Source organism: Ranitomeya variabilis, chromosome 2, assembly GCF_051348905.1.
Source record: "Ranitomeya variabilis isolate aRanVar5 chromosome 2, aRanVar5.hap1, whole genome shotgun sequence".
Classification (NCBI taxonomy): Eukaryota; Metazoa; Chordata; class Amphibia; order Anura; family Dendrobatidae; genus Ranitomeya; species Ranitomeya variabilis.
Genome location: NC_135233.1, coordinates 932389815 through 932401100, shown reverse-complemented (window position 1 = coordinate 932401100; position 11286 = coordinate 932389815). Strand labels below are relative to the sequence as shown.

The following is an 11286-nucleotide window of genomic DNA, read 5'->3' as shown; positions in this document are numbered from 1 at the left end:
AAAGAAAGTTTCAAACGATCTGCTACGACGTACGATTCTCAGCGGGGATCCGGATCGCAGTAGCGTGTCAGACACAGCGATATCGTAAATGCATCGCTGGAACGTCACGAATCGTGCCGTCGTAGCGATCAAAATTGCACTGTGTGACGGTACCCTAAAGAAATAGATTTTATGCTGTGAAAAGTGAAAACCGGATTATTAATCAGGCAGCATGGTGGCTCAGCGGTTAGCACTGCAGCCTTGCAGCTCTGGGGTCCTGGGTACAAATCCCACCAAGGACAACATATGCAAAGAGTTTGTGTGTTCTCGTGTTTGCGTGGGTTTCCTCCGGGTTCTCAAGTTTCTTCCCACACTTCAAAGACATACTGATAGGGAATTTAGATTCTGAGCCCCAATGGGGGCAGTGCCAAAAATGTGAGTGAAGCGCTGTGAAATTAATGGCGCTATATAAGTGAGTAAAATAAATAAAAATAAATAAAATTGACTCTAAACTGAACAGTAGTTCTTCTACGATATGGAATTCAAATTCAAAAAGACAATTGCCTTTATGACAGTCAGATTAGTTTTATTAACATGCAGCTTGAAAATTGCAGCATTACAATCACAGACATAGGAGAAGAGTACCCATGCTCCGGAAGGGCATGTGGTCAACTATCTTGTCAAGAGTGGGAGAATAATCATACAGTGCCCTACTCTAGCAAATACTTCACTTGTGCACTCATTTCTCTGGTATACCAGAAGAGACTTAAGCTGAAATTCCATTGGTAGATAATTTGTCAGATTCAAATGGCAATGGTCGATCATTCACGATAATTGTGTAATGTGAATGGGTTTAGTGATTGACCGATGTGTCCAAAACTCGTTTAGGTGAGCGAACAAATTCTCGCTCAACTTTAGAAAACTATGTAACGTAAATTGAGATTGTTTAGTAATTCATTGATTTGACTGACAACAAGGAGGAGTGGAAATTCAAGTCCTAAATAGGGTTTATCATGTTCCAAGATAATAGTTCAGTAGCAGTCAGAGCACTGGAACGATTAAATAATCGTATTATCTTAAAAAATGTAGTTTCATTAATTCAATTACATTTTCCTTGAACAGTCTCAATGGAAATGTTTTTTATGAATTAATGTATTAGAAATAATTAGCATCACTTATGGGATTTGAATGTTGAACACGCCTACACTTCATATTATCTGCCTATATGATCACAGAGCACGATGTTACTATGAAACGATCGATATTCGACTTCATGATTCTCGTCCTGTATAATCCTGTCTGACATGCGCTTAGTAACCCGATGTTTACCCTGGTTACCCAGGGACTTCGGCATCGTTGGTCGCTGGAGAGCTGTCTGTGTGACAGCTCTCCAGCGACCACACAAGGACTTTCCAACGATCACGGCCAGGTCGTATCGCTGGTCGTGATCGTTGGAAAGTTGCTGAGTGTGACGGTACCCTCTGTCTTCATTCAGACATTAGCCAGAAAAAGCTTTAACTGACAGTGAGAATCAGAGGTTCAGGGGTTTAAATAGATGACAGCCCCACAAAGGGCTCTCAGAAAAAAAGGCAACAATTAACCACAAAGCTCCCTGACTAAGCAGCACAGGAATTAATTGGTGCTGCCGTTTTGAGGCCCTGCATCACCCACAAGAAAGATGAGGCGCTACCTAGCAGTGAAAACTGATCAGACTGGTACTGGCCTGGATGATGCAGGGAAACACCTTCAAGATCACAGCTATTAGCTGAAACTATAAAGTGAACATATGTTTTCTTTTTGCTCTTAGTTCTTATTCTGCCAACAAAGAAGTTACTGGAGTCATACCAATTCCCCCAAAATATGTAAGGTTTAGGAGTATTCCATTACTATCTGTCTCATTGGTCAATATGTTTAACCAACAAGTGCATGATAAACAGTCATAAATGTAGGGATGAAAAGTACTCATAAGTAACTAGTGCAATGAATGGAGACTTAGTAAGATTCACGCTATGAACTTGTAGGATATCACTGAAAGCATATGCCGCTTGTCACCAGATAGAATTGCCATTCACAGTGTAGACTACTGCCTATACGACGCATTCACTCTTTTGAGGTTTACTCATTACCTTGTCAAGAACTTGGAAAAAATTCACCATTATTATGTTGTGGTATTGGCATAAGACTCTTTACATTAATGATATATAATAGTGTACCTTGAAGGATGCTCTTTATGATTGTCTCTGTGTGATCCACCAGTAGATCGGCTTTGGCGATCGCTACAAGAGAAATGTAACTTGACATGTTTCTACAAAGTTCTTTGTTCCCTCTCTGGAGGAATCTTATTGCCACCGGGACTGCAAGGGACATCATTGAAGGTCTGTTGTAGTTCTGCCAATACAAATTGCAAATATTCAAGAATGTGAAAGTTGTCGAAAACGGCAAAGTACAATATATCATCTCATCATATCGGGCAACACAGTTAAATGTTATATGGCAATGAAACCAATGCAATAGTATCATAGACAAGTATCTCACTGATACCAAAAGGAGATTTAGACACCATCCTGCACTGTGATCCAGTAAATTGTTTCTTGTGTTTTGTACTTGGGATGTACTAAGCTCATCAGGATATTGGTGTCCCATGTGAGATGATCTTACACACCTGTTAAAGGGCTGGTACCAAGTTTTAAAATTCTCCCTTAACCATAAAATAGATGATAACTTGCTGATCATTCACTGGGACGTTGCCCTCCAGAGAACAGGGCTCTGCAGTTCTAATTGTTGTCTTTGTGACTGATGGAGATAGCAGAGTACAGTGCTCAAATATTTCTGTAGACAATAAAGAGAGAAGTATTCCACGTGTTCAACCTCCGCTCCATTCATAAGTCACTCTACAAAGCCTTAGGCCGGGGTCATGCTTGTGCAATGCGAGACACTCGCGTGAGTCTGTCGCATCAATATCCAGCACTGCCGCCGGCACTCGGACCAGAGCGTGCGGCTGCATAGAAATACATACAGCTGAACGCTCCGGTACCAAGTGCCGGTGGCATGCCGGGTATTAATGCAAGGGACTCACGTGAGTTTCCCGCATTGCACACGCAAGTGTGACCCCGGTCTTAATCTCAGGATCGGCAGGCTTCCCAGCAATTGTAATGATTAACCAGCAGTGGCATCATGTCTGCAGTGCTCTGCCAATGTAGTCAACACATGCTGCTAAACACATAGACTGGGCGGCAGCAGTTACGAGTGCTGTGGATATGATGTCACCGCTGCAGCCAATCAAAAAAGACCGGAGCAGCTGCAGAGAGTCACCATTGGACTCGGCAAGTGTGCACAGAGGCTCAGTTTGCTATATAATAAGTCTGTAAACCTATGGATTAATAACATTTGAACCAGTACAACTCCTTTAACGGCTAAAAAGCCCAAATCTTGACTCATTGTTTATTTTGTCACTTTCCATAAAAGAATATGTGTGGAAAATGCACATGCCTGCATAGGAGAACAAATATGACTTCACATACCCTGACTACTATTACACCTAAACTGTGCGCTCTTAAAAGTAAAGAGTAAAAAACAACATCCTAATAAATCAACAAGCCCAAGAACAGCTCTTCCCATCTGCGAGGTGTGGAATTGTGAATGCTACCATTTGTAGAAAGCATAACTAAGAGCGAACGTTGACCCTGACACTCCTTTTCCTAAGACCCTCCTCAAGGGAACTCGAAAAGCAAGCAATGATGGAACATTTTTTACTTGGTGGGATTATTGTTTTATTACATATACAGTGTTACAGGTCAGCACCGGAAACATGATATTACTATTTAGCAATGTTAGTACCAGGAATTAGTTTGCAACATTCACAAAAAGAAACTTTATTCCGAAATGGAATAGCTACTACGGCAATATAAATGTACTAATATAATAATAATATAGGGGGCGACTAAAATCCTGTGGGCCTCCTGGATTGCTATATGCAAGGTATGATACCATTATTCACCACCTAAATTAATGCCGAGGCCTCGATATATCATTTGGGGTTTTTTTTTAAAGGCACTTTTCTTTTTTGTCTTGTGGAATTCGTTGACGGTTTTTACTCCAAATTCTTCACAATGAAGGTTCAAGAATTTTGCGCAAGTTAAAAAATTATCTCTATTGTTATCTTTTTTTTTCATAAGCTAGTTCTCCATTTTTATCTTTAACCCTTTTTGTCGCATGTGATACGTTTTGCAAAATGGCATAAAAATTGTGAAAAAAATATCTGCCATACATAAAATCACTCCAGGGGATGGTGAAGTTCATTTATGACTTTTCAAAAAGTCGCAAGGATGAATCGGCCCAAAGCGTAAAGAAACTCTATACTTTGCCCACAATAAAAAATATATAGGAAAAAAAGAGAATACATATAAAAGACACTGAAAAATAGGCACAAATAAAAAGATGAATATGGCACAAACAAAAAAGGTGGAAAACACTTAACACCTGCAAAATTGACAAAAAAAGTGCAAATGTAATAATGAATCAGACCCTATATGTATGTGCTCCATCTACATTTAGTGTTACACCAGAATAATTCATTCCTGCAGTGTTTCAAATTGTAGTCAATTTTGGTGCGAATTTAAAATATCTCCTACTTTTTCTGACATATTCACATGTTGCGTCCATGAGTAGAATATCATGATTTCTTGCTTCCATAAAAAGCACCATAAACATTCACGGGTCACGTCCGGTATTGCAGCTAGGTTCTATGTGAATGGAGCCTCTTCTTTCTGATTCTGGACGACCCCTTTAACTTATGGCTACTAAAAAATCATTATAAGGCCAATGTTATTCAATTAGGCAGTACTGATGAGCATTTTTTTCACATACCTAAGCCCCCTTCACATGTCTGTTTTTAATGTCTGTATGGTTCTGTTTTTTGAGGGCCGCAAATATGGACACCCGCACATCCTTTGTATTCAATGATGTTGTGCACATGTCAGGTTCTTCACACGGACGATGTGTCCGAGTGTGAAAAACACACAGAGATGTCAGTTTTTTTATCATGAGCATGGACAAAACGCGTGCCGCACACGTGCATTCTGATGACACACAGATAACATCCATGTGTCATAAGCGTGACACATACCGGCACCTAGGAAGAAGCAGTACAGTTTTCACTGTTCCCAGGTCCCAGCTGCTGAAACGTAGCTCTGATGATTGTTTCTTGGTCTCCCAAAAATCAGAGCAACAAGGCGCTAATGATGGGAGTTGTATTCAGCATCCGTTGTGTCCCTCCTGTGTAAAATAAAAAATTAAATAAAAAAAACTGAGTGGGCTCCAGCGAAATCTTCTCACGGTGCTAGCCGTGACCTCATTAAGGTCACCAAAGCTCATCGGTACGCTCACATTGAACTGCTGCTGCTGGTTATGAAAATTACACAGGAACCCATGTTGTTTTTTAATTTAACTCTTTATTTTATACAGGAGGGACACAGCGGGTGCTGAATACAACTTCCATCATTGTCGCCTGATTGCGCTGAGAGACCAAGAGAAAATGAGATCTGCCTTCAGCAGCCAGCACATGGCATTAGTGAACTGTATTGCTTTGCCTAGGAGCCGGTACGTGTCACACGGACTGCACACAAATGACACACAGATACACGAACACGTACAGCAAACGGTCACATGGATGTCATACAGATGTCACATATGTACATTTGGATGGCACATGGACACAAACCACGGATCTCACCAGTATTAGATTCCCTGTACAGGAATCAACAGGACATATGAAGGAAGCCCTATTCTGCACAGGAAAAAAAATTGCAGCCTGCAACAGTTATTTTTTTGTGGGTCAGATGAAATCACCTAAAGGGTTTTTTTCCCACAAAGTTAATTTTAAAGTTGATTTTAATTGCTGCATCTTGGAATAATAATTTCCACAATTGGATGTGTTAAAAGAAAATGTTCCTGTGCTGCGATAATCTTATCAATGTACCCCTGTTGTGTACTGTGTAATGGCTGTGTCTGATCGTGCAGGAACAGGGTCTGATCATACCACATCTTCTGGGGATGGGAGGAAGCAAAAGAGTATACAAACAGGACAGCATGGGATCCCAGCTCATTCTTTTTGTGAGGTAAATCATTTCCCTATATGTTTTTAAAAAAATGTTTTACCTCAAGGAAAGAATTATTTGTGATTTCATGCTGTGATTTACCTCACAAAAAGAATCAGCTGTGATCCAGTGCTGTAATGTGAGTATATTCTTTTGCTTCCTCCCATCCCCAGGAGCTGTGGAATGATCAGGCCATGTTCCTGTACAGTCAGACACAGCCATTACACAGTACACAGCACGGGCACATTTATAAGATTATCTCAGCACAGGAACATTTAATACATCTAATTGTGGAACGTATTATTATTCCAAGATCTATTGATCAAAATGAACTTTGCTCATGGGAAAACCCATTAAGTCTATGTGTGTGCAAAAAAAAAGATTACATGCATACAGTATAGCATTATTTAACAATTACGTGGTCTTGTAAATTTTTCATAACAGTTTATATTTTTAATAAAATACAATTTTTTTTTTCTATGCTCGTCTGAAATTTGCCTTAAAACACAGTCCATAGAAAAACTTTAAAGTCACCAGTCCTTTTTTTCTTAAATTGCAACATGCTGGGATTTTTTATGTTTTTTTAAAATAGCAGCTACTTTTTTCTTTCTTCAGAATCATTAAAATCTCTTGAACCACAGTCATTAATGCTTTGATTAGAGAAATAAAACATTTTATTATAAAATTCTAAATGAAGTCCTATATTTAGCAAAAACTACAAAAGTTGCATTTGGGATTTTTGTGCCAAAGTTTTACTTACTTGTAGTATACAGCTCATGATGTCAGATGCAATCTTTGCATGAGGAGTATCTTCATCTTTTGTTGCCGATTTAAGATTATGCTCCAGACATGACTCCCACAGAGACACCAGAGCTTCCCCATGCTTCTCAATAGAATCCGTCTCTCTTATCGCTGTTGTGATACGCGTGATACAAATCTCTACAACTGCTTGATCGTTGTCATTACTCTGGTAATCCTGTATTTTATTATGAGACATGCATGAATTTTTAGTAAACATAACAGATTACTTATCAACTTAACACATAAAAACGAAAATCCTGATCTTAAAGTTTTTGTCCCCTACTTTTATATTGATGACTTATCACTGGGATAGGTCCTCAGTTTAAGGTTGGTATGGTTATGAATCCCAGAAACCCCCATGACCAGTTGTTATAACCTCCGTGGGTGACAGATATAAATTAAGCAGATCTGCAGTACCTGGTAGAGGCTACCAGTGTATGGAGCTGTGGTGTTCTGCTCCATGCAGTGGTTACATCCATCTGCTGCCGAAGTTGATAACAGCTGATCGGTAAGGGTGTTGAGTTTCGGACTGCCACAATTTAAAATTTTTACCTTAACCTAGAGTTAGGTAATCAATATGAAAGTAGTGAGCAACTTTCTTTAACTTTAACTGCTTAAGAAACTAGAGATTCACAACCACTTTGGTTCAAGAGCCATATTATCAGAACTTGTGGCCTGGTAATTGATTGTAGCCCCAATTCATTCGTGTCTTGATTACTATAAATGGGATAATAGAAAATAGCAGCCGTGCTGCTTACCAATTACAGATTGCAGCAGACATCTTAAATCAGGCCATACCCACACCAGCAGCCATATACAGTCAGGCCTGTTGTGAATTTGGTTTCTGGGCTCCCCCGGTGGTCACTGGTGGTACTGAACGTGGGTTTGTCATCTCCTCTGTTCACCTGTTTCCATCAGGATGTGGGAGTTTCTATTTAGCCTTGCTCCTCAGTCATTTCTATGCCGGCCAACAATGTTACCAGAAGCATTTCTGTTGCATGTTCCTGCTCCTAGACTACTTTCAGCTAAGTTGGATTTTTGTCCTAAGTTTGTTTGCATTTTTGTTCCAGTTCTCTGTGTTTGAATATTTCTGAGACTGGAAGCTCTTGTGAACTGAAATTGCCACTCTGGTGTCATGAGTTGATATTAGAGTTCTAAAGTAATTTCAGGATGGAATTTTGAATAGGGTTTTCAGCTGCCCGTGAAGTCCACTTTTCTGTCTTCCTTCTATCTAGTAAGCGGACCTCAATTTTGCTAAACCTATTTTCATACTTCGTATGTCAATTTCCTCTAATATCACCGACAATATTTGTGGGGGCTACTGTCCGCCTTTTGGGGAAAATTTCTCTAGAGGTGAGCCAGGTCTGTATTTTCCTCTGCTAGGGTCAGTCAGTTCTCCGGCTGGCGCTGGGCGTCTAGGGATAAAACGTAGGCACGCTACCCGGCCACTTTCAGTTGTTGTGATAGGTTTAGCTCATGGTCAGCTCGAGTTCCCATCTTCCAAGAGCTAGTCCTTTTTGTATGCTCAACTATGTTCTCTGTGTGTTGAGAACCATGACAGTTTGGCCGGCCAAGGGTTAAAATAATTGGCTGAAGAAAGGAGAGAATTAGAAGTCTGCAGAGAATTTTTTTTTTTTTTCTCCCCTGAGTTTGCTTCTCTGCTTATACTGCAGCCTTCGTCTCTCTCTCCTTCTAATCCTTGAATGGCTCTGATCTCACCTGATTAAAATGGATCCTCAGAGTTTAGCTACTGGTTTGAGTAATCTCGCTAATAAGGTTCAAAGTTTACAGGATTTTGTTATTCATGCTCCAATATCTGAACCTAGAATCCCTTTACCTGAATTTTTCTCCGGGGATAGATCTCGCTTTCAGAATTTCAAACATAATTGTAAATTGTTTTTGTCTCTGAGATCTCGCTCCGCTGGAGATCCTGCACAGCAGGTCAGGATTGTAATTTCCTTACTCCGGGGCGACCCTCAGGATTGGGCATTTGCTTTGGCACCAGGGGATCCTGCGTTGCTCAATGTGGATGCGTTTTTTCTAGCTTTGGGGTTGCTTTATGAGGAACCCCATTTAGAGATTCAGGCTGAAAAAGCCTTGATGGCCCTGTCCCAGGGTACAGATGAGGCGGAAATATACTGCCAAAAATTTCGTAAGTGGTCTGTGCTTACTCAGTGGAATGAGTGCGCCCTGGCGGCGATTTTCAGAGAGGGTCTCTCTGATGCCATTAAGGATGTTATGGTGGGGTTCCCTGTGCCTGCAGGTCTGAATGAGTCCATGACAATGGCTATTCAGATTGATCGGTGTTTGCGGGAGCGCAAACCTGTGCACCATTTGGCGGTGTCTACTGAGAAGGCGCCAGAGAATATGCAATGTGATAGAATTCTGTCTAGAAGCGAACGGCAGAACTTTAGGCGAAAAAATGGGTTATGCTTCTATTGTGGTGATGCAACTCATGTTATATCAGCATGCTCTAAACGTACAAAGAAGGTTGATAAGTCTGTTTCAATCAGCACTTTACAGTCTAAGTTTATTCTATCTGTGACCCTGATTTGCTCTTTATCGTCAATTACCGCGGACGCTTATGTCGACTCTGGCGCCGCTTTGAGTCTTATGGATTGGTCCTTTGCCAAATGCTGTGGTTATGATTTAGAGCCTTTGGAAGTTCCTATACCTCTGAAGGGTATTGACTCCACGCCATTGGCTAGTAATAAACCACAATACTGGACACAAGTGACTATGCGTATTAATCCGGATCACCAGGAGATTATTCGCTTTCTTGTATTGTATAATCTACATGATGTTTTGGTGCTTGGATTGCCATGGCTGCAATCTCATAACCCAGTCCTCGACTGGAAAGCAATGTCTGTGTTAAGCTGGGGATGTCAGGGGACTCATGGGGACGTACCTTTGGTTGCCATTTCGTCATCTGTTCCCTCTGAGATTCCGGAATTCTTATCTGATTATCGTGACGTTTTTGAGGAACCTAAACTTGGTTCACTGCCTCCGCACAGAGATTGCGATTGTACAATAGATCTGATTCCGGGCAGTAAGTTTCCAAAAGGTCGTTTATTTAATCTGTCTGTGCCTGAACATGCTGCTATGCGTGAATATATTAAGGAGTCCTTGGAAAAGGGACATATTCGTCCTTCGTCATCTCCTTTAGGAGCCGGCTTTTTCTTTGTATCTAAAAAGGATGGCTCTTTGAGGCCGTGTATTGATTATCGGCTTTTGAATAAAATCACGATTAAATATCAGTACCCTTTGCCATTGCTTACTGATTTGTTTGCTCGCATAAAGGGGGCCAAGTGGTTCTCTAAGATTGATCTTCGTGGGGCGTATAATTTAGTGCGAATTAAGCAGGGGGACGAGTGGAAAACCGCATTTAATACGCCTGAGGGTCATTTTGAGTATTTAGTAATGCCTTTTGGTCTTTCAAATGCCCCTTCAGTCTTTCAGTCCTTTATGCATGACATTTTCCGTGAATATTTGGATAAATTTATGATTGTGTATTTGGATGATATTTTGATTTTTTCGGATGACTGGGACTCTCATGTCCAGCAGGTCAGGAAGGTTTTTCAGGTTTTGCGCTCTAATTCCTTGTGTGTAAAGGGTTCTAAGTGCATTTTTGGGGTTCAAAAGATTTCTTTTTTGGGGTATATTTTTTCCCCCTCTTCCATTGAGATGGATCCTGTCAAGGTTCAGGCTATTTGCGATTGGACGCAGCCCTCTTCTCTTAAGAGCCTTCAGAAATTCTTGGGCTTTGCTAATTTCTACCGTCGATTTATAGCTGGGTTTTCTGATGTTGCTAAACCACTGACTGATTTGACTAAGAAGGGTGCTGATGTTGCTGATTGGTCCCCTGCTGCTGTGGAGGCCTTTCGGGAGCTTAAGCGCCGCTTTTCTTCCGCCCCTGTATTGCGTCAGCCTGATATTACTCTTCCTTTTCAGGTTGAGGTCGACGCTTCAGAAATTGGAGCTGGGGCGGTTTTGTCGCAGAAAAGTTCCGACTGCTCCGTGATGAGACCTTGCGCGTTCTTTTCTCGTAAATTTTCGCCCGCGGAGCGAAATTATGATATTGGTAATCATGAACTCTTAGCTATGAAGTGGGCTTTTGAGGAATGGCGTCATTGGCTTGAGGGGGCTAGACATCAGGTGGTGGTATTGACCGACCACAAGAATTTGATTTATCTTGAGTCTGCCAGGCGCCTGAATCCTAGACAGGCGCGCTGGTCGTTATTTTTCTCTCGGTTTAATTTTGTGGTTTCATACCTACCAGGTTCTAAAAATGTGAAGGCGGATGCCCTTTCTAGGAGTTTTGAGCCTGATTCTCCTGGTAATTCTGAACCTACGGGTATCCTTAAGGAGGGAGTGATTTTATCTGCTGTTTCCCCAGACCTGCGACGGGCCT

General features: G+C 41.1%; 1 protein-coding gene across 1 annotated transcript in view; it reads right to left on the bottom strand.

Annotated features, from left to right (window-relative positions):
• Positions 1 to 11286, bottom strand: part of VEPH1 (ventricular zone expressed PH domain containing 1) — a 904948-nt gene that overhangs the window by 845201 nt on the left and 48461 nt on the right. The window contains exons 3-4 of the mRNA XM_077290690.1: positions 6835 to 7050; positions 2193 to 2367 (exon numbers count right to left, since the gene is read on the bottom strand). Coding sequence (XP_077146805.1) covers positions 2193 to 2367; positions 6835 to 7050 — 391 coding nt within the window. The remainder of the gene's footprint in view (positions 1 to 2192; positions 2368 to 6834; positions 7051 to 11286) is intronic.